Source organism: Rhinolophus ferrumequinum, chromosome 25, assembly GCF_004115265.2.
Source record: "Rhinolophus ferrumequinum isolate MPI-CBG mRhiFer1 chromosome 25, mRhiFer1_v1.p, whole genome shotgun sequence".
Taxonomy (NCBI): Eukaryota; Metazoa; Chordata; class Mammalia; order Chiroptera; family Rhinolophidae; genus Rhinolophus; species Rhinolophus ferrumequinum.
The window spans coordinates 29,816,206-29,839,885 of NC_046308.1; the positions used below are offsets into that span (position 1 = coordinate 29,816,206).

Genomic DNA, 23,680 nt, shown 5'->3' on the forward strand with positions numbered 1-23,680 from the left:
TGATTTGCTCAAGTTCGCAGAGACAAGAGACGGAATTCAAACTTAAACCTGGTCAGTACAGAATTCTTCCATTATGCCAGCCACCACTTGTTGAAGAAGTAGCATGTGCTAAGTACTTTATAATTATATTACTTCATTTAATCCTCATGACAGCTCCCTTAGGTAGCTATCATAAATTCCATTTTATGAATGAAGATATATAGTTTAGAGAGTGGTATGTAAACTTTGAATAAATAAGTAAACCCAATGAATAAATGACAGTATCAGGATTTGTCCCCCCCATGGGCCATCTGATTTCAAAGTTGATGCTCTGAAACACTCCTCTGTGCAACCCCTTCTACTCTTGCTGCCTCTTGACAGCGAGAACAAAGTACATGCTGTGTAAACTTCATGTCCTATTTCCTTCCTTAAGGCTGGTTGTTTTGTACCCTAATCTGAAGGTCACTGTGTCAGAAGTCCTTGATAGTGCCTGTTTGGAAAAGGGAAAAGCTATGACCTGGAGCAATGAAGACCACCATTTAAATACTCCTTAAACACTGCAGGCTTCCAGAAAGAGAGTCCTGTGTGTGAGGAAATTCAGGCCACGAGTGCTTTTTCATTTCATTGCAGCACTACAAGGCCTGCAAATGGATTTGATCTCTCCACTGGGCATCTGAAACTAAAGTAATTGATTGCACAGTATTGTGTGGATCAGAATGCTTGGTGTAGTAGAAAGAGCACAAGATTTTGATTGAATCTTGGTTTAACTGTGTCTTTGACCCATACATTTGCCTTTTTTTTTTTCTGTTTGTACTTTTAGTGGTTTATGAAATGCCTCAGGAAGAGAGGCATTACCTGCATGCCAGCCCGAGAGAATGCTCAATGAAGATACAATCAGAGCAGGAATGGGAATAATCAGAAGGGCTTCCTTTAGGAGGCGAGTCTTAGAAAGGACTTTGAAAGTGCTAGATTACTCTTACCCTGGAAAACACGAAGATGCCAATGTTACTGCAGAGGCCACCAGCAAGTTCCCATCCATCCGGCACCCCTCACAGAAGCCTCCAGCCCATTTAGGCTCAGCCCCCTTGGCTCCCACTGTAGGCCTTTGGGGAGAAGTTGATATTAACTAACAAAGAGATTCTTTGAGAAGCCTGATAGCCCAGAAAGAAAAGCACAAGCTGGACTCTCCATCTGCTTGCTTCGCTGTTGTGTAACAATCGGAAGGGGAAGAGGAGTGGCTGGGGCAAGGTGCTCACAGTAGCCACAGTCAGTCCCTGGCTGTGGAGGAGCCAATTCTGCTGACAGGCTGGGCCTCTCCCACAGGTTTTCCCTGGGACCAGACAAAAGACGAATAGAGAGCAGGAAAAGGGTGGAGGCCACAAATAAAAATTAATTAGCACTATCTATTTTTCTTTTTTTTTTCCTAAAGGTAATCTCTTAATCCTAAGAACTGGGATTCATGTGTGCCCTTTGGTCTATAACCAAAAACAAAAGAGTCAGGAGAAATCCATCCTGTTCAAAGTCTCACCTATTACTTTTCCTTTTCTCAATGGCTTTTTGTGTTGCAATCTCCTGTGAAGTGAAATAGGCCTTCTAGGCTTTGAATAAGATGAGGCAACCGTGGTCAAGGTTACCCATCACCACGAAAGCTTTGATGTGGAGAGTTTGGGAACTGCAAGGAAATTGGCATGTCAGGAATTGGGTTACCAAGGAAAAAGGGGGTACTGTAATTGTTTTTCAACTGCTGTCCAAATCATTTTTTTTTTTTAATTTTAGCAGTTTTTTTACTTTTATTTTTTTCAGTTACAGTTGACATTCAATATTATTTTACATTAGTTTCAGGTGTATAGCATAGTGGTTAGACATTTATATAATTTATGCAGTGATCTTTCCAATTAGTTGAGTACCCACCTGGCACTATGCATAGTTGTTGCAACATTATTGACTATATTCTCTATGCTGTACTTTATATCCCTATGACTATTTTGTAACTACCAATTTGTGTTTCTTAATTCCTTTCCCCTTTTTTACCCAGCTCCCCAACCTCCCCCCCCCACCCGGCAACCATCAGTTTGTTCTCTGTATCTATGAGTCTGTTTCTGTTTTGTTTTTTGGCTTATTTTGTTCTTTAGACTCCACATATGAGATCTGACAATGAAGTTCACAAACTTGCCACCGTGTGCTTACACTGGAAGCACTGTACAAAAAGCTTGGTAAGGTTTCATAACCTTGGTATATCAGTGTCTCACAGTTGTGTTCGTGTCAACGTGTGTCAGTGTCTTGCTGAGTGGCATTCATTATTGTTGTTGTGTGTTTTTGTGTGCCATTGTCAGAATGTCTGAGCTTGAATTAAAGCAATGAACAAACATTAAATTTCTTGTTAAACTTGGCAAGAATGGAAGTGAAATCAGGGACATGTTAGTACAAGTTTATGGGGATAATGCCATGAAGAAAAAAGCAATGTACAAATAGATTAAACATTTTTCTGAGGGAAGAGAATCTGTCACTGATGAAGAGAGGTCAGGGTGGCCAGTAATGAGCAGATAAACATTTTGCAATAAACATTGCAAAAATTTGTCGAATTGTGCGTCAAAATCATTGGCTGACTGTGAGAAGCATAGTAGACCAAGTAAACAGCAATAGAGAAACAGTTAGGAAAATCGTAACTGAAAATCTTGGCATGAGAAAGGTGTGTGCGAAAACGGTCCCAAGGGAGCTCACCGATGAACAAAAGCAAGAGAGTCTAAGTTTGCCAAGACCTTTTGGAAAGGCAGGACGATGTTTTGGGCCATGTTATCATTGGTGATGAGGCATAGGTGTACTGCTACAATTCTGAAACAAAGCATCAAAACGCACATTGGAAGTGAGCCAATTCTCCACAACTGAAAAAGTTCCATCAGTCCAAATCAAGAGTCAAAACAGTGTTGCTAAACTATTTTGTTATCAGAGGGATTATTCATTATGAATTTGTACCAACTGGACAACCAGTTAACCGAGTTAACTGTTTGGAAATGCTGAAAAGCCTGCGTGAAAAAGTTAAAAACTACCTGAAATTTTCACCAACAATTCATGGCTCTTGCTTCACGACAATGCACAGTTCACATGGCACTGTCCCTGAGGAAGTTGTAGCCAGTAAACAAATAACTATTGGAACATTCTCCCTACTCATCTGATATTGCCCCCAATGACTTGATTCTTTACCCTAAGATAAAGACATTTTGATGACATTCACGACATCAAGTGTAATACAATGATAGCTCTGATGGCCATTTCAGAAAGAGTTCCAAAATTGCTTTGAAGGGTGGACTAGGCCCTGGCGTCGGTGCATAGCTTCCCAAGGAGAGTACTTCAAAGGTGACCATAGTGATATCCAGCAATGAAATATGTAGCACTTTTTCTAGGATGAGTTTGCTAATTTAATTGTAGACATTTGTATAAGTGGGATCATATAGTATTTGTCTTTATCTGTCCGACTTATTTCACTGAGCAAAATACCCTCACGGTCCATCCATGTTGTCGCAAATGGTAAGATTTCATTCTTTTTTTATGGCCGAGTAATATCCATTGGGTATATATACCACTTCTTTATCCAATTATCTGTTGATGGGCACTTAGGCTGCTTCCGTGTCTTGGCTATTGTAAATAGTGATGCAATGAACATAGGGGTGCACATATCTTTTTGAAGTAGTGTTTTGGGTCTCTTTAGATAAACACCCTGAAGTGGAATTGCTACGTCATAAGGTAGTTCTATTTTTAATTTTTTAAGGAGCCTCCAAACCGTTTTTCATGGTGTCTGCACCAATTTGCAATCCCTCCAAGAGTGTACAAGGGTTCCCTTTTCTCCACATCTTGCCAACACTTGTTGTTTGTTGATATATTGATGATGGCCGTTCTGACAGGTGTGAGGTGATATCTCATTGTGGTTTTTATTTGCATTTTTCTGATGATTAGTGACATTGAGCATCTTTTCATATGTCTCTTGGCCAGGTATATGTCCTCTTGTGAGAAATGTCAGTTCAGGTCCTCTGCCCATTTGTTACTTGGTTGCTTGTTTTTTGGGTGTTCAGTTGTATGGGTTCTTTATAAATTCTGGATATTTACCCCTTATCAGATGTATTATTGGTGAATATCTTCTCCCATGTAGTAGGCTGTCTTTTCAATTTGCTGTTGCTTTTTTTTTTTTTGCTGTGCAAAAACTTTTTAGTTTGATGTAATCCCATATGTTTATTTTTTCTTTTGTTTCCCTTGCCTGAGGAGATAGATCAGAGAAAATATTGCTAACAGTAATGTTGGAGCATTTACTACCGATTTTTTTTAAGGAGTTTTATGGTTTCAAGTCTTACATTTAAGTCTTTCATTCATTTTGAATTTATTCTTGTATGTGGTTTAAGAAGGTGGTCCATCTTCATATTTTTTTGCATGTATCTGTCCAGTTTTCCCAGCACCATTTATTGAATAGACTGTCCTTACCCCACTGTATATTCTTGCTTCATTTGTCATAGACTAAATGACCATATGTTTACTTCTGGGCTCTCTATTCTCTTCTGTTGATCTATGTGGCTGTTTTTATGCCAGTACCATGGTTTTTAGATTGCTATAGCCTTGTAGTATAGTTTGATATCAGGCAGTGTGATACCTCCAACTTTGTTTTTCTTTCTCAAGATTGCTATGGCTATTCAGGCTCTTTTGTGTTCCATATAAATTTTAATATTATTTGTTCTAGATCTGTGAAAACTGCCATTGGTATTTTGATAAGGATTGCATTGAATCTACAGATTGCTTTGGGTAGTATGGACATTTTAATGACATTAATTCTTCCTATTTGTGAGCACAGTATATGCTTTCATTTATTTGTATCTTTAATTTCTTTCTTTGGTGTCTTATAGTTTTCCATTTACAGTTTTTTACCTTCTTGTTTAAATTTATACCTAGGTATTTTTTTTTGAAACATTTGTAAATGGGACTTATTTCTTAATTTCTCTTTCTTCCTGATAGGCAAATCATTTTTTCTCCCATCAATTTTTCTCTTTATTCTGTTATGTCCCACATTTTCTCTGCCTCCATCCAATCACCATTTTAGGGACTAAGAAATCAGAGGTCTTGAAATTAGAATGTTCTTTTCAGTGTCTTTTAGTCTATAATCATACACAATGAAGATAGGAAAACCTGTGCAATCCTGGGCTACATCCTCTGAAAGTGGGGAGCAGGAGGAAGAAAAGATATGACTGGAAAGGAAATATGAAGAATAATTTGGAACCAGTTGGAAATTGGGAAGCTACTCTTATTATTTGTTACCAACCACTCAGTTCTTAAGCCAGACATTTGAGAGAGCATCATCACTGATTTCTTTCCCTCATCCCCTCTATGTCCATAGCCAATGGTCCAGGTAATTATGATCTCTTGCATGGGTTATTATAATGATCTTTATTGATCTCCTGCCCTAAGGTATTGTTGTTCTTCAATTTAATTTGCAAATCACAATAAAAATGTTCTTTTTGCTACACAACTTGATCGTGTTTCTCCCCTAATTCAATGGCTCCCTATTGCTTTTAGAATAATTTCCAAACTCCCTAATACAGTATTCAAAGCTCTCCATGATCATTGGGCCCCTATGTCTCCTGCCATATTTCCCCCTGCATTCAAAGCCTATCCTGAACTAGCATGATATGCTCTAACTTGCCTCCTGAACTTGGTACATTCTGCCTGGATGACCTTTTTTCCAATTCTGGCTAACTCATATCTGTCTTTCAGGTTGGTTCTCCCTTCTTCTGAACAGTTTTTTTCTGACCCTTCCTATACTGGATTAGATACCTCTTCAGTGAGCCCCCATGACAATTGTACATGCCTCTATTGTGGCTACTATCCCCATTGCTCATTACCAGTCTGTTTTCCAGATTAGGTTGTAAGGTCTTTGAAGAGGCTTGAAGAAGTAGAATGGAAAAGCCTTATTCATGTTTTTAATTTATATGAATTTAACTATATGACCATATTAAAAGAGAGAAAAAATGAAGGAGGGAGAGATTGAGATATTGTTACCTCAATGGTATAAGTAATGCTGAGTGATGTTGCACTCAGCATGAATCAGCCCACATGTGCCCCTACATAGTATCTTACTGGATGAATATGAATCTCTACTTAAAGGTTTTTGTTTGTTTTTATTTTGTTTTATATCACAGGGCCACTAAATATAACCCACAAGCATCATCTAATAAGGAAGCAACAATATGTTCCAACACTGGAAAAGACACTGGTGACTTTTGACTTATTGAGACACTGGATTTAATTCTCTAATACAGTGTATCCATAAGGGATTTTCAAAGGTAATCTATGCTATATTTAATTTTTGTTTTTGTATGTTTTTAGAATGAATATCTTGGTAAAATATAACTTTGCTCTATCAGCCAAGCTTGCCCCCTTTCTCATGACAACTGCATCCCTACTCCATTTACATGGCTAGTACAGGACCTGCCATGTTCTCACCTGACCCAAGATGGACCAATAAATATCTTCTCCAAGACTATTAAATTTGAGATCCAGATAATTGAATCCATGTCCTTTCTTGTGGGTGAAGATGTAAGATGCAAAATTAAAGGCTGTAATTTTCAACATGTGGCAAAATCTAGTCCACTGAAAAGAATAGACAAGATGGAGAGAGAGGTGACCTGACATGGCAAAGGCTGATTCAGCAGCTGTGTGCTCCTTATTGCTAGAACGTCATAAGCAAGGCCTGGGTGGGGAGTGGGAGGAGACTGCTAATTGGGTATATGATTCCTTAGTGATGATATTAGGTATACGAGGAAGAATGGCTACTCTGGTGAACTTTAAGCCTGAGTTTGTGTGATTCCAAGGAGTGTGAGGATAGGTAGGGACAAGCAACTGTAAAGAATGAGGATTGTCTCTGGATGGAGAAGATAAAAAGAAAGAATGGTGAGTGAGAATGGGAGAAAACTGAGTTAATTGGCATAGGAGATGAAGTGGAATGAATTCAAATTTAAATATTTAGCTTAAGAGCTAACCTAGGCTGGGCAGTTAGTAAATGGAGGAAATTGTGCCTCAGAGAAGTTAAGTCATCCCAAAGTTATACAGCTGCTAAAGTAGCAGACACTCGATCTGAATTGCAGTCTATGGGACTCTAAGGTCCATGCTTACCAATCATCTTGTCTAATCCTATCTTATCACAGATGAGGACAATGAGGCTTTGAGAGGTGAAGTGTCTTGCACAAAGACACCAAGATATCCCAGTAAAACCAACCTAGAACCACCAAACCCCAGTCAAACATTCTTTCCAGGACATTCGTTGCTTCACATCATAATCAGAAAAGAAGGGGGGATTTACTGAAGAAGGAGTTTCTTCTCTCATCTGTGCCCATCATCTTGATAAACTAGGGAGGATATTGACAAAGTGTCACTGGCGTGTGAGACACTTGGAAAAAAACAATCTAAGCAATTATTTACTTTTCAACTTAAGAGGGTGGGGTGGACTAATTTGAGCTTAAAGGATCAGGGTAAAAATGAAGGTGTAATTATTATTATTATAGTGATAATCATTTATTAATCTGCAGATTCTATACAGATATTACTCCACCTCAAGTGGCTTAACTGTTATAATAGGGAATAAGCCAGTGGCTAAGGTGGGGGATTGGAAGGAGAGAGGTAACTGGCACAGTGAGGGACAGAAGGTAGAAAACCAAACTGGAGAAAGAAAACATGCTGATTTGCTAGTATTGAAAGGTTGAAGATAGTCTGACTAGTAAGACATTTTATAGTAAGTTATAACTATTTGTATTAAGGAAGATCTTTCAATGGAGTCCAAATTTCTGATTTCCCATATTAGGAACTAAAGACAAGAATGTTAAGTGAACTGCCTAAGATCACATAGCTTGTCAGTAGCAGAACTTGGACTAGAACTTGAGTCTTTTTATGGTTAGTTCTGTGCTAGTCCAATAAAAGCACAAGGGGTGCTGGAGAATGCACCAAATTGGAGAAGAGAAAGATCAAAAGAAAAGATGTTGGGATATAGGTCAAAGAGGCTAGTCCAGTAGGATCAAATGCCCATCTCTGTTTTCTATCCACACCCTCTCCCCAATGTATTTAAAAAATATATGAGGACCCAAGCTTGAGGACCCAAGCCTTTAAACCTAAATATCATGGGCTGCTCCAAATCAAAGTGGCTTATGAGAGTGGCAAAGGTAATGTGGAGCTTTTTTATTTATCCAGAAGTGACAATCCATATAAATGGAGAATAAAATAAAAGGCACCATTAACAAATGCCTTCTAGTTATTGTGCACATGTCATATGCTAATTTCACACCATTTTGCATCTAAATCTCACAACTCCATCCATTCCACAGACATTTATTTGTCATTTATACGTATCAGGCACTATGTGAGGCTCTGGGGGTTTACTAGTAAGCAAAATAGAATGAAGCTTTCGATCCAAGGGGTAACAAACGCTAAATAAAAATTATGTAATAAATTAATTAATTATAATAGAGTTGGGGCTAGTAGAGAGAAAGAGTCAACAAAGTACAGCAAACATCCTTTAAATGTATAGCTAAACTTACATAGAATTAGAGAAATGTCCACATCCTCAAAGCAAAAGATAAAGTAAAAACAAGATTGGAAAGTATAAACTGATACAGCCTGTGGCACGGGGTGGGAGGAGGGTACAGAAGGTAGAAAGAACACAGGTTATCATCTTAGTAACCATAAGGCTTAGATTGAAATGCCCATACTAGTTCAAGAAACGAGACCTTTGACGACACTGCTCCAAAGGTGAGTAATTGAATGGAGACCCTCCTGTAATGCAGGACCCTCACTGGGTTACACTATTAGTGAAAGGATAAGCTAAATATATATATATATACCATCAGATAAAGGAAGATGTGAACACTTAATTTGTCTCAGCCTGGGTTCTGGTGGAGGGGACTAAGTCCCCAAAAAACTCCATAATTACAGAGCTTCACAGAATTTAGGGTTTCAAAATACATGACCTTGGGGAAGAAATTAACAAGAAAGGTGGTCCCAGGCTGATATCTTTGGTGAAAGCCAAAGCAGATATTCCTTGGAAGGACACAAACTCTTCCTTTCACATCCACATAAATATAAATGTAATGCAGTGGTCCACAAATAAATCACTACTGAGATGAGCTCACAGTTCAAAATTACTAAACACAAAAAGAAGCAAGTCATTGGAAGCAATAAAGAAAAAAATCAGACAAAACCAACAAGATTAGACCCTTAAGAACTTCATCAATAGAACAAGTTGAAAAAGCCCATAAGATAAATATATTTAAAATTACTGAAGACACAAAATGAGAATTGAAAAAGATGGGACAAAAGCTGCTTTAAAATTCCTAGGTAAATTTGAAAAATAACTAAATAAAATATTTAGAAGTAAAAAATACAGTCATTGAGATTAAAATGAATTAAGTAAATTAAAAGCAGTTGAAGAAAGAATTAATAAATTCAAAGATAGGATCATGAAAATTAATCAAGTTCATAAAGATAAAGAAATGGAAAATGAGAAAATGAGATTAAAATATGGAGAATAGATTAAGAATGTTAAGTTATATCTATCATGGGTTTTGGAATGAGAGAATTGAGTAAATGCAAAAGAATGTTCAAAGACAATTTCCTAGACTAGATAAAGACATGGATTCTCAGATATAGGGAGCATAATGAGTACTTAGCATGATAAAGAAAATCCACATCCAGACACAAAGTAGTAAAACTACAGAACACAGAGACAAAAAAATATTTTAAGACAGAGAAATGTATTTTTTTTAAATTGGGGAATGGGAACAGGACTTTATTATTATTTTTATTATTATTATTATTATTATTATTGGGGAACAGTGTGCACTTCCAGGACTTTTTCCAAGTCAAGTTGTTGTCCTTTTAATCTTAGTTATGGAGGATGCGGTTCAGCTCCAGGTCCAGTTGCCATTGTTAGTTGCAGGGGGCACAGCCCACCATCCCTTGCGGGAGTCGAGGAATCCAACGGCAACCTTGTGGTTTAGAGCCCACGCTCCAACTGACTGAACCATCTGGAAGCTCAGCAGCAGCTCAGTCCAAGGTGCTGTGTTCAGTCTTAGTTGCAGGGGCAGGAGCCCATCATCCCTTGCAGAGTCGAGGAATTGAACTGGCAACCTTGTGGTTGAGAGCACACTGGTCCATGTGGGAATTGAACCAACAGCCTTCGGCATAAGGAGCACGGGGCTCCAACCCCCTGAGCCACCAGGCCGCCCCAAGACAGAGAAATATTTTTAACCAGAGAGAAAGACATAGAGAAATGTTTTTAAACAAAAAGGTAGGATACTGTCAGAGGAATGGCATGTGGACTGACTTACAACATTAACCATTGGCAATGGAATACCATCTTCAAAGTGTAAGAGAGGCGAACTAGCGGAGGGCGGGGGCCGGACGGACGAGTGCGGGCTGCGGCTCAGATTGTGTCAGGGGCCCAACTGTTGCATAAAGCAAGGTACCCTCTTGCATTACTCTGCATGGGGTGGATGTAAATTGTACCAGGCTGCCTGATGTCATGTGGCCTGTGTTTTGGACCGTGGTACGTACCTATGCTCCCTATGTCACATTTCCTGTGGCCTTCGTGGTCAGGGCTGTGGGCTACCACCTGGAATGGTTCATCCGGGGAAAGGATCCCCAGCCTGTGGAGGAGGAGAAGAGCATCTCAGAGCGCCGGGAGGACCTCAAGTTGGATGAGCTGCTAGGCAAAGACCACACCCAGGTGGTGAGCCTCAAGGACAAGCTGGAATTTGCTCCTAAAGCTGTCCTGAACAGCAACCTCCCAGAGAAGAACTAATGGAGAAGACAGGGACATATGGGTCCTTCTGTTGGCTGTGACTGGTCTCGCCGCCATGTTGACCCAGCATCTAGAACCCACATCACATTTGCTTTGTTGCTTATTCTGGCCCTTCCTGCCACGTATGTACTGGCTGCTCTTCTGTGGCCAGGCAGATATACTAGCAGATGAGGGGCCAGTGAAGAGGAAGGCCTTGGAGGGTTTTGTTCTGCAGGCTGCATCTGTTGTATACTGGCCACAACTGCCCAGGCTTCTGCACTTCTGGGTACGCTGCTGGGAGGAGTGTTATGAAATGAACGTCGGCTGTCAGTCTCCATGGGGAGGCAGTTTGGCCTCAAGCGGAACTAGCTGGGATTGGGGTGTTTTCTTAGCAGGGATACTACATGTCTAGTTCCTGTTTGCATGGGAAGAATTAAAAAATCTACCTGTCTCCCTTCACTAGTTTACCCTGTCCTTTGTGCTCACTCTTCCTGAAATCCTGTCCTATCATCTCAGGAAGAGGATTCCATGGGGAAGGAGAGCATTTTTCTGTTCTTGGAAGCCCAGGCTATTCACCTTGATGCAGGTGAATTTGCTCAAAAACAATCACCATCTTTTACTCCCTATCACTGTGTAGTGCAAAACTTCATTAAAATGGCATCTGAGAACCAAAAAAAAAAAAAAAAAAAAAAAGTGTAAGAGAAAAATCATCATAAACCTAGAATCCTATACTCAGTTAAAGTATCATGCAATAATGAGGGTGAAATTAAGACATTTTCAGATAAATGAAAACTGAGACTTTATCATTAACAGAAATTCACTGAAAGAACTATTAAATGGTGTATATGAAAAAAGGAACTAAATCAAAAGAGTTTCACAAGAAATGTTGAGCAAAGAAGCTTCTAGGTAAATATACCTTACATTGACTACATAAAACAGGAAAAATAATAATGGTTTACGGGGTGGGGTATAAAAACAGTGAAATTAAAATATGGCTCAATAATGACATATGATATGAGAAGGTGCGGATGGTACCTAAAACATTATATTCCTATAAAATATCAACAGAATTCACCACCCAGAGTCAGTTCCCCTTCCATCACCATATATTTGATCACCCTTACCCTCATCTCCCACACCCCTCCCCCCTTACCCTCTGGTAACCACTAAACTATTGTCTGTGTCTATGAGTTTTTGTTTCTCATTTGTTTGTCTTGTTCTTTTGTTGTTTTGGGTTTATATACCACCTATCAGTGAAATCATATGGTTCTCTGCTTTCTCTGTCTGACTTATTTCACTTAGCATTATATTCTCAAGATCCATCCATGTTGTCACAAATGATCCTATTTCATCTTTTCTTACTGCTGAATAATATTCCATTGTGTATACATACCACACAATGGGATTTATAGTGGATGTAATACAGAATTTTACACCTGAAATCTATGTAACTTTACTAACAATTGTCACCCCAATAAACTTTAATTAAAAAAAAAAAGAAAAGAAAGAAAAGGAAGTCCAGACTAGATGGAAAAAAATATTAATAGAATTAGAGCATGTAATTTATAAATAAGTAGAGTGATGGGAAGGGAGTAAAGTTGATTGAATCAATCCAATAGATGGTAGAAAATGAGGAAACAAATCTGAAGGATAAGTAAGAGGAGTCATTTTAGGGTGTGAGGGTACAGGGAAGAGAGATGAAGTGAGGCTGGAGAGACAAGCTTGGGCCAGATCTTGTTAAGTAGATTAAGAATTTTGATTTTAAAAGATAGATAGTATTTTTAAAAATATGTAGAAATTAAGTCTCAGAAGTTATTTCATTTAAGTTTATACTGCTAAATCAGAGACAGAGCTCTAAGGCATGTCCAGTTCCAAAGCCTTTCCTCATTCCACTGTACCATGCTGTTAATTGCTGTGAAGACATCCAAAGACCAGAGCATCTGACTCAGAGCACTGACAAAAGCTCATTTACGAAGCACTTACTATTTGCCACACACCATAAGGACACGCTTCATCTCATTTAATCCTCACAATTATGAAGCGGTAATTATTACTATCCCCATTTTACATATTTTAGAAAACTGAGGCTTAGATGGTTAAATGACTAACTAGGCCAGTGGCAAAGCAAGCTGTACATTCAGATTCATCTGTCTTCATATTATGCAGCTAGAATTAGAATTTCTGGCACTAGGCAAAAAAAAAAGAAGAAGAAAAAAGAATGCAGAATAGACTGATTCATCTTTTCCAAAAGGCATTTTCTAATTATTAAATATTTTTACAATAATAAAAACCTGAATTTAAAAAGAAAGTACTCAGCCTTAATCCTGCTCCACTGACATACAAACTTCCTAGTTTTCTCATTGCTATGTAAACTTTATGCATATGGACACATTATTTATGTAGTACAATCATATAGTATAACAATTTTGTGTGTTTAGTTTCTGTATGTGTAATAAAATATCCCACTGAGTCGAGGTCTAGTGTTGCTTCATTACTCCTTTATTGTTAGACATTTAGGTGCGATCATCCCCTTTCCTGTAACTTCAATGTCTCCCTCATCATTAGCCCTTTCCTCTCAGCATGTAAACACATGCTCATCTCTCCTATCTTACAACTGAAATACCTCAGTCCATTATACACTGTACTTACTACCCTACCTGTCTCCTTCCCTTTTCATTTTTAAAAAATTTTATTAAAATATAGCTAACATACAATATTGTACTAGTTTCAGGTGCAAACAACATTTCTAGACCTAAAGAAGAGATCACCATGATAAGTTCAGCAACAATCTCACACCATATAAAGCAAACACAATATTATTGACTATATTCCCTATGCTGTACATGACATTCCCATGACTTATTTGTCTTATACCTGGAGATTTGAACCTCTTACTCCCTTTCACCTCCCTCCCTTTTTAAATTTTACAATTACAGTTAGATTTGATATTATTTTATATTAATTTCAGGTGTACAGCATAGTGGTCAAACTTTTATATAAATTAAGAAGTGATCCCCCCTGATTAGTCTAGTTCCCATCTGACACTATACATAGTTATTACAATATTATTGACTATATTCCTTATGCTGTACCCTACATCCTCACGACTACTTTGTAACAACCAATTGGTACTTTTTGACTCTTTCCCCTTTTTCACCCACTTACAAACCCCCTCCCATCTGGCAACCACCAAAATGTTTTCTGTATCTATGAGTTTGTTTCTGTTTTATATGTTTATTTTGTTCTTTACATTCTACATATAAGTGAAATCACATTGGATCTTTCTTTCTCTGTCTGTCATACTCCAGTCAACACAATATTTTCCAAGTCTATCCATGTCACCGTAGATAGCAAGTACCTATTCCCTTCCCTGCCCAAGCAATATTCCATCGCATGTGTGTACCACCTCCTCTTTAGCCATTCATCCATCAATGGACACCCAGGATGCCCCCACATCTTGGCCATTGTAAACAGTGCTGCAGTGAACATATGGATGCACATGTCCCCTCAAAGTAGCATTTTGGGTTTTTTACAGATAAATACCCAGAAGAGGGATTACTGGATCCTTCTTTGTCTCTTGTTACAGCCTTTGTTTTAAAGTCTATTTTGTCTGGTATAAGTATTACTACTCCAGCTTTTTATTTGTTTGTTTGTTTGTTTCCATTTTCATGAAATATTTTTTCCCCATATCTTTGCTTTCAGTCTCTGTGTCTTTTGATCTGAAGTGAGTCTCTTGTAGGCAGCATATGTAAGTGTCTTGCTTTCTTATCCATTCAGCCACCCGACTGTTTTATTGGAGCATTTAATCCATTTACACTGAAAGTAATTGTTGACAGGCATGTAGTTGCTGCCATTTTATTATTCATATGCATATGAAAAATAAACCAAGCTCTGGCCAGTTTTATTAAAGAAAAATTTTGCGTGATTTACTTTTTACCAGTCTGTTCTGGCATGCTTCTAATGATATCAGAATCACATGGATCACTGATAGCCAGTGTGCATACTCCCTAGTATTTTCCACACACTGTGCCCAATTCAATATTATTGCCACTGTAGTGGTGTATACCAGTCTTGGCCAACATAGTGTAGTACTCTATTTCAGATTTCCTCAAGGTTGGGCAGTTGTCGGAAAGTATGACCAGTTTTGCTTTGCCTTGTCCGATCATTTTCAGAGTCTGCTTGTACCCTAGCATGTACTTTCAACTTTTCATAACAAGTTTGAGCCTAGAATTGATTAACTCCAGTGATTTTTTTTGTCTTTTTAGCAGCCATCATCTTCCTGCCTTAGGTGCGGAATGGCCCCCAACCAAGAGCAGCCACCATGATGGCTGAGGAGTGAGAAAGGCTAATTATTCATATTTTTTATCTTTTATTTTTAATCTTAAAAATGTCACTCTAAGATTCCTTGTAGTTCTGGTTTAGTATTGATGAACTCCTTCAGCTTTTTCATGTCTGGGGAACTCTTCATCTGTCCTTCAATTCTAAATGATAGCTTTGCTGGGTAGAGTAATCTTGGCTGTAGGTCCTTGCTTTTCATCACTTTGCCAATCCGTTCTGGCCTGCAAAGTTTCTGTTGAAAAATGAGCTAATAATCTTATGGGAGCTCCCTTGTAGGTAACTAGCTGCTTTTCTATTGCCATTTTTAAGATTCTTTCTTTGCTTTCATCCTTTGGCATTTTAATTATGATGTGTCTTGGTGTGGGCCCCTTTGGGTTCATCGTGCTTGGGACTCTCTGTGCTTCCGGAGTTTGTATGTCTATTTCCTTCACCAGGTTAGGGAAATTTTCCATCATATTATTACTTAAAACAGGTTTTCAATTCCTTGCTCTCTTTCTTCTCCTTCTGGTACCATTATGAAGCAAATGTTGATATTCTTGATGTTGTTCCAGAGGTTCCTTAAACATTTCTCATTTTTGGGGTGTTTTCTGCTATCTTTTCTTCTAAATCGCTTATTCGATCCTCTGCTTCATCTAATTTACTGTTGATTCCCTCTAATGTATTCTTCATTTCAGTTATTGTATTTATTTTTCACTGATTCTTTTTTATGTTTTCTATCAACATTTTAATGTTTCCTATCTCTTTGTTGAAGTTCTCCCCGAGATCACTGAGCATCCTATAACCATCCTATAACTGAGCATCCTATAACCAGTCATCCTACCAATCTAACCGGTAGATCGCTTGTCTCCATTTTGTTTTGTTCTTTTTCTGGAGCTTTGTTCTGTTCTTTTATTTGGAACATATTTCTTTGTCTCCCCATTTTGGCTGCCTCCCTGTATTTCTTTGTATTAGGTAGGGCTGCTATGTTTCCTTGTTTTAGTACAGAGGTCTCATGTAGAAGTTGTCCTGGGGGACCCAGTGGCACAGTCTCCCTTGTCACCAGAGCAAGGTGCTCCAGGTGTGTCCCATGTGGGGATTGTGTATGCCCTCCTGTTGTAATTGAACCTTTGTTGCTATGTGCATGTCAGTGGGAGGGATTGATCTTCAGGCTGATTAGTTGTGAGGACTGGATGTGACTACAATGAAAGAGCAGTTCTGCAAGGGCTGACCCTGCAGAGCAGGATTCACTTTAGCAGGGCTCTGGGCCTGCCCAATCTGCCCTTTGTGTGTGTCATCCTTAGAAGTGGCCAGGTGATTCTCTGGTTGGGTCCAAAGCTGGCCCCAGGACATGCCAGTCCCCAGGGCCTGCTGGGAGGGGCCCTATTGCAGGCCATGTTCAGCCACAGACTGTGCCTTACCTGGGGCCATGTCACATGAGCCAGAGTGCAATCCACAGATGGCTGCCACCCACACTGGAATTGGTGGTACCTCCAGAGGCCAAGCCACGAACTGAGACTGGCTGTCACTAGTGCTGGGCTTAGGGCTGCTCAGCCAGAGGTACAAGACAGGCCAAAGCCAGTTGCTACTTGTTTCAGTTTTGAATCTTTGAGAGATTTTAGGAAAGTCTGTAGCATGAGCCAAGGCAGGTCATTTATACGGAAAAGACACTGTAAGTGGCGTGGGTGGGCCTAAAAGTTGGGTGGGGTGGGGTCTGAGAATCACTAGGACAAACAACCTGTGCTAACCAGGTTGATGGCAACTTAGATATGGTGACCACCTGCATCTGCATGCTGGGAGGGGTTAGGGCTCAACAAATCAATAATGGCTTTCACCAGCTCCTCCATTTGGGAGAAAAATGCCCCTCCAGCCCTCACTCTGAGGCCAGACAAGTCAGTTCCTCCCCATATGTCCCTGGTGAGTTTTGAGTTGCTGCTCCCGTGCAGGAACTCAGAGTGAGTCCATCAGTGAGTAAGTGTGTGGGCCCTTTGGGAGGAGTACCTAGGACTCCAGTCACCCTTGTCTCACTCAGCCATGATCTCTACTGGTTTTCACAGTCAAAAGTTATGGGCACTTCTCTCCCCAGCCCGGAAACCCTGGGCTGGGGAGGAGCTGGAACTCCTTGCTCCTCCCGGGGACATCTTCGCAGCTGAGATATCCCTCCTGATTTTTAATGGTCACATGTGGGTGTGGGACCAGCCTGTTCCATGTCTCACCTCTCCTACTAGTCTCAAGATGGCTTCTTCTGTGTGTCCTTAGTTGTAGGGCTTCAGTTCAGCTAAACTTCAGGAGAATCTCAATGATGGTTGTTCTGTAGTTTAGTTGTAATTTTGATATGGTCGTGAAAGGAGTAAGGACAGCCTTTACCTACTCTGCCATTTTGACTGGATTCTCCTTCCCTTATCTACCCTGTTTTCCCGAAAATAAGACCCAGCCAGACAATCAGCTATAATGTGTCTTTTGGAGCAAAAATTAATATAAGACCTGGTATTATATTATATTATATTATATTATATTATATTATATTATAGACCCAGTCTTATATTATAGTGAAATAAGACCAGTCTTATATTAATTTTTGCTCCAAAAGACGCATTATAGCTGATTGTCTGGCTAGGTCTTATTTTTGGAGAAACACGGTATCAAGTTTTCTGGAAAAGTATTCTCTGTCTAGAGTGTCCACTTCAGTACTCATTCATGCCTCAATCTGCTGCAATCTAGTCTCTTCAGTCCTGTCCTCCACTCTCTTTTGACAACCTCATCCATGTGCAACTATGACAACTAACATCTTTGCTGGTGACCCACACCCAGACTTCTCTAAAGAACAGTCCAGGAGCTGAGGACTAGGCTGAGGTTTAAGACTGTTCTAGACAACTTGGTAACTTTCTCAGTAGTGTGTAGCAGCCTGAGAGAAATAGATAAGAGGCAGGGTTACAATTAATCCTGGTTTGGGCTTTGCCTAACGTAAAGGACAAAGCTGGAGGAGAATTGAGAGCATCGGTGAACATGGAGACTAAAACATAAAATTCAAAATTATAGTCAGACAAGTCAGTGCAAAGTGAAGATACAGTTCTCTATGTAAACTGGAAAGGAAGAAAATGAGGCCAAGGGGGGGCTGATTGGCAGAAAATGACGGGACCAAGAATACAAGTTATAGGAGTAAAATTATGACTAAGCTAGAAGGATAGAAGATTATATTCAGAGAGTGGGATATGATGTTTAAGATCTGACATAGTACAGTTTGGGGGCTGAGAAGAACAAGGTATATATATATACACAAAAGTAAGTAGCTGAAGTGAAGATCTAGGTATTTACATAAACATACAGGTCACCCAGAATGACAGCATGATGTGAAGTAGAAAGATTGGTCCACAAGCCAAAATCCTCAACATATGTGGGGAGTGACCAAGAGGTGAGTCAGTCTCTATCAGTAATAAGGTAGGGCAATAATATAGCACAGACAGGAAAAATAAACTTCAAAGGGGGAGATTTGTGCACAAAGATGGCGAGCTAACAGTTTGTATTCAGCAATGGGGAGAGAGGCAAAAGGATGCTGGACTTCTCTCTGAACCCTGTGATCTCCTCTTAGACCACACATGGAGCAACTCTTTCCAGCTTTTTGAACATTCCATGCTCATTTGCACTTGTCTTTCTAATGTTCCTCATCTCAGTGAGAATCACCATTTCTTATCCACTTGTACAGGCAGAAACCTAACAGTCATCCTGAACATAGTCTGCTCCCTCACTTCTATGTCCAGTCCATCACCCAATCCTGTTAAATATCTATTCAATCTCTCTGGAATCCATCAGTTTCTCTCCATCTCCACTGTCATCACCCCAGTCTTAGGTCTCATCAGCTCCTGGCTGGACTGCTACAATGACTGCCTCCAGACTGACCTCTCTGCTGAAATCTGGTCTCCATACTGAAATTGTGTCAATATGTATCTCTCTTTAGTCTGATCACTCCCACCCCTGATTCATTATACTCCCTTTCTTGAAACTCCTTGATGGGGTTCTGTTGTTCTAAGGATAAAGATAAAATCTTTTACATTCCCTACAGCACCTCATTTGGACTGCTGGATCTGCCTCCCAAATCTCATGCCATGCTTTCTTCCTCTCCACTCTCTAGCTCTAGCCTCACTGACTGGCTTCCTTTCACTTTCTTGAATACATAAGAGGTCTGACCATTCAGTTCGTGAAATTGTAGAAAAAGTGCTACATACCTCATTGCTGAATATCACTACCATCACCTTCAAAATACTCTCCTTGGGAAGCTATGCACTGATGCCAGCACCTAGTCCACCCTTCAGAGCAATTTTGGAAACTCTTTTTCTGGAATGGCCATCAGAACTGTCATACTATTACCCTTGATGTCCTGAATGTCATAAAGATGTCCTCCTTTCAATATTTCTTTTATCTTCGGGTAAGGAAAGAAGTCACTGGGGGCCAGATCAGGTGAGTGGGGAGGGTGTTCCGATACAGTTATTTCTTTACTGGCTAAAAACTCCCTCACAGACAGTGCCGTGTGAGCTGGTGCATTGTCGTGATGCAAGAGCTATGAATTGTTGGCGAAAAGTTCAGGTCCTCTAACTTTTTCACACAACCTTTTCAGCACTTCCAAATAGTCAACTTGGTTAACTGTTTGTCCAGTTGGTACAAATTCATAATGAATAATCCCTCTGATATCAAAAAAGTTTAGCAACAAGTTCATGAACTTAATTGTCAGACCTCGTATGGTCCAACATTTACATATGCTATTCTCTCCATCCTAAATATTGTTCTCTACTCTCCCATGAAGCATCCTCAGGTCTCCTCTCTGCATATTCACATGGTAACATGTACCTCTTCTTGGCAGCGCTTACCACTGACATAATTTTATTGGAGTTGTCGGGTTATATGGTTAATACCTATCTCCTCCTGTGAAATTGCAAAAGTGGTGAGGAAAGGAACTATCTCTGATTTTATTACCACTTCATCTTTGATTCTTAATATGGAGGCTGGCTACATGCAGTAGATAAGATGAGCCACCCAGACCCTCTTCAAGAAAGAGCTTGCTGCCCTTCTCTTCTTGCTGCCTATCTGGTAAACAGAGCCAGATGTCATCCTCCAGCTGTCAGCAACTGGAGTCTGCCTCAGTTGCAGAGTGGCATCTTTGAATGCCATACCTTTTGGGGGCAGTCCACATTTGGTGATTGAGTAAAACAGGTACAATGGGTTGAATGGTGGCCCCCAAAAGATATGTCTGTGTCCTAACCCCCAGAACCTGTGAATGAGACCTTATTTGGAAAAAGGGTCTTTGCAGGTGTAATTAAGGTAAAGATCTCAAGATAAGATCATTTCTGCATTTAGAGTGGGCCCTAAGTCCAGTGACAGATGCCCCATAAGAAAAATGTAAACGGAGATTTGAGACTCAGACACACAAAGGAGAAGGCAGGTGAAGATAGAGGCAAAGAACTAGAGTGATGCTGCCACAAGTCAAGGAATGCCTGGAGCAACCAGAAGCTGAAAGAGGCAAGGAAGTATCCTCTGCTAGAGCTTTGGAGGGAGCATGGCCTGGCTCACACCTTGATGTCGGACTTCTGGCCTCCAGAATGGTGAGGGAATAAATTTCTGTTGTAATTTGTTATGGCATCCCTGGGAAACTATTGCATAGGGGCATAAAGGCCAACATTTGGGCCACTGTGGCATGAGCAATTCCTGCTCCAGAGTTTGCTGCTGTGTTCCTGAGGTTCTGAGGCCTGAACCATGTTCAACTTTTCTTCTCCCCAATCCTGCTTTCTTTCTTCCTCTTTTAACAAATTTTGACATCTAATAAACATCTCATATTCCAAACTCTGTCTCACTGACTGCTTCCAGAGAACCTAGAGTGACATACTATAATAAATATTTGTAAATGAACAAATTAAATAGACAGGGAGTTCCTGGAAGGCAAGAACTCTGTATTATTCATGTTTACAACCTGAAAGCTTTGCACAGTGTCTCACACATAATCCATGTTGAGCAACAATTTGTTAAATGAAAGAAAAAATACATGACCATGTAAATAGGTTGAATTGGATCTATAGATTAAAATGTATTTTGGTAAAATACTTTGTGTTTCTTGTGAGCCTATGCTGAAGAAGGAAGAAAAGAAGGAAGGAGGGAAGGAAGGAAGGAAAGAATGGAGGACGGGAGAGTCAGGGGGCAGGGAGGGATGAAGAAAGACTGATTGATTGTTGCTTGCTGTGTCATGAACTCAGCTAAGCATTGTCATGAGGCTCTTGTGAGGGTGGGATTGAAGAGGACACAACCTCCACAAAAGATAGCTTTTTACCTTGAGGGCAAAATTTTTGTTCTTGCAGAGCTCAGACTCTCCCTATCAACATGCAGAAATAATTTCACCACCCTGCCCCCAGCCATTCTGACATAAATCCTTATGGATGAACATTTTTAGTGTAAAGAGCAAAAATAAAACAGAAGGGACATGTTCAAACAAGGCAGCGGAATGTGGGTAAAGGAGAAAGAATTGCCACTATTTTCAACAGTTGAAAAGTCTCCGTGAAGGAAATGAGATTTCAGAACCACTTTATATCAAAGTGTATTTCAGGGGAACAAGAACTTAGAGGTCATCTACTGCATTACTTTCTTTTATAGATGAAAAAACTGAAGCTCAGAGAGAGAAAGTGATTTGCTCAAGATCCTGCTGCTAAGTTAGTCACAAAGATGAGGCTAGAACTTCAGAGTACTTTCCAATAAATTTTAATGGGGTAGTAAGAAACAAGGAATGAAAGAAGCGAAGGAGGAAGTGAGGGAGGGAGTACTGGCAAAATTGCATTTTAGCATATGTAGCGGGGAGAAAATAATCAGACTCTGGCTAGGTGCTTTGAACAGATGATGCCATTTTTTTCCTACAATAACTATGTGAAACAAAATCTGCAATCTTCATTTTATCATTTAGGATGGTGAACTCAGAAATACTGGGTGAGTTTCCCAAGTAAGTGGTAGAGTTAGGATTCAAACTCTAATCTAACTCCAAAAACCATACTTTTCCTGGACAGCATGTTACAAGGGAGAAGTGCGAGATTAAAGTGGAAAGTTGAATGAAGGGATGGTGATACCTGGGGGGAAACTGGAAAGGAGAACAGGAGTGGGGTTTGAGTAACCAAGAACCCCCAGAAAAGAGTTCAAAAGTTTAGAGTGACAGAAATAGGGCAATGGAAGCTGTCTTCTTGTCCCCAAATGTTTAAGGAGAAAGGAGAAGATGGCAGCTGTGCCTGTGTCTGGAGTTTGAGGCAAGGGTTGAAGTTAAAGGTGGAATGCTGTGATGTAGAGGGGCCATGATTGTCTATGTGGGGAGGTAACGATCACTCAGCAGGAATTAGGGCATGAGCCTGGAAACGGAAAAAAATAGAGAGGTGTGGAATATGGAATCAGTGAAGGAGTGGGAGAAGTCACGTGGGCAAAGCGGAGGGTCATGTGGAGTTCTTCGTGATGACCAAGAGGTTTCCTCCTCAAGGAGCATAAGAAGTGAGCATGCTGCTCATGGCAACAAGAAAGCTGAGCCTGGGGGATGGTTCCGAATTGGCCAAGAAGGACCCCAAATGGGAGGACAATTTGTTTGAATTCAGAGTGGTAAGAAATAGAAAGACATTTAAGGTCACTGAGACCAGCTCAGTAATGTTTTAGAAATCTTAAGAGTCAGTTACAACAGAATGGTGGTTACTAGAGGAGAAAGAGGGTCAGGGGGCAAAGTGGGTAAAGAGGGTTAAATATATGATAATGAAAGGAAACTAGGTTTGGGGTTGGGAGTATGCAATAGAGTACACAGATGTCGAATTATAATCTTGTACACCTGATAATTTTGTGATGTTATTAACCAGTGTTACCCTGATCAATTTAATTTTAAAAAAAGGAAAACAAAATAAAATTTTAAAAAATAAGAAGGAAAAAATAGACCAGCAGATGGCAGAGATACTTTCCTTTCCAACTATAAGGGAGTAGTTCAATACACCTGCTAAGAACAACTAGAAAAGACAGACAAAATGCATTTTTTTTTTCTTTGAAGGCACTGGATATCTATTAAGCACGTAGGACTTGAGTGGTCATATCCTGTAGAGGGGAAGCTTATTTAGGCAAATCCAGCTTTCTACACACTAATTTCACCTATGGGCATTTGTTGATTATTGTGGGGCCAGAGATCAAGAAGCCAGGCCGATTAGGGGAGCTGCTAAGAGGCAGAGAATCAGAAATGCTTAAGGCAACTTCAAGAAGTGGAGAGATACAAATGGAAGGATCTCCAAGGCAGACATGACTTGAGGGCTAAGATCCTGGAGAGAAGTAAGCCTGACATTGAGTACTGATATTTGAGGACTTTCGTAATTAAGCTGTGTGAAGCAAGAGACTAAGAAGACAAGAGGAAGAGGCTGAAAGGCAGAGAAAAGCTTTTAAAAGTCTTTCAGTCTATGGACAATAATTGGAGTTTAGTATTTCTTCAAGGATGGGGGTAAAAGATCCTAGAAAACACCTCAGAGTCTTGGGACATTGGAAGATCTACATCCTAAGAGTGACAGCAAACTAGCTGTAGACAGCTAGTTTACAAAGTCT

At 39.9% G+C, this 23,680-nt stretch overlaps 1 protein-coding gene and 1 pseudogene across 1 annotated transcript; one reads left to right on the forward strand and one right to left on the reverse strand.

Annotated features, from left to right (window-relative positions):
* The first annotated feature begins 10,384 nt into the window (after positions 1 to 10,384).
* Positions 10,385 to 10,804, forward strand: LOC117017610 (small integral membrane protein 12-like). Its single transcript, XM_033098028.1, has one exon. The coding sequence runs from the start codon at positions 10,526 to 10,528 to the stop codon at positions 10,802 to 10,804; it is 279 nt and encodes a 92-aa protein (XP_032953919.1). The 5' UTR covers positions 10,385 to 10,525.
* A 3,869-nt stretch (positions 10,805 to 14,673) lies between these two features.
* On the reverse strand, positions 14,674 to 15,058 carry LOC117017857 (60S ribosomal protein L30-like; annotated as a pseudogene).
* Between the last annotated feature and the right edge of the window lie 8,622 nt (positions 15,059 to 23,680).

Coding starts and splice junctions, on each gene's coding strand:
- LOC117017610 (XM_033098028.1), top strand. CDS start 10,526: ATGTGGCCTGTGTTTTGGACCGTGGTACGTACCTATGCTCCCTATGTC.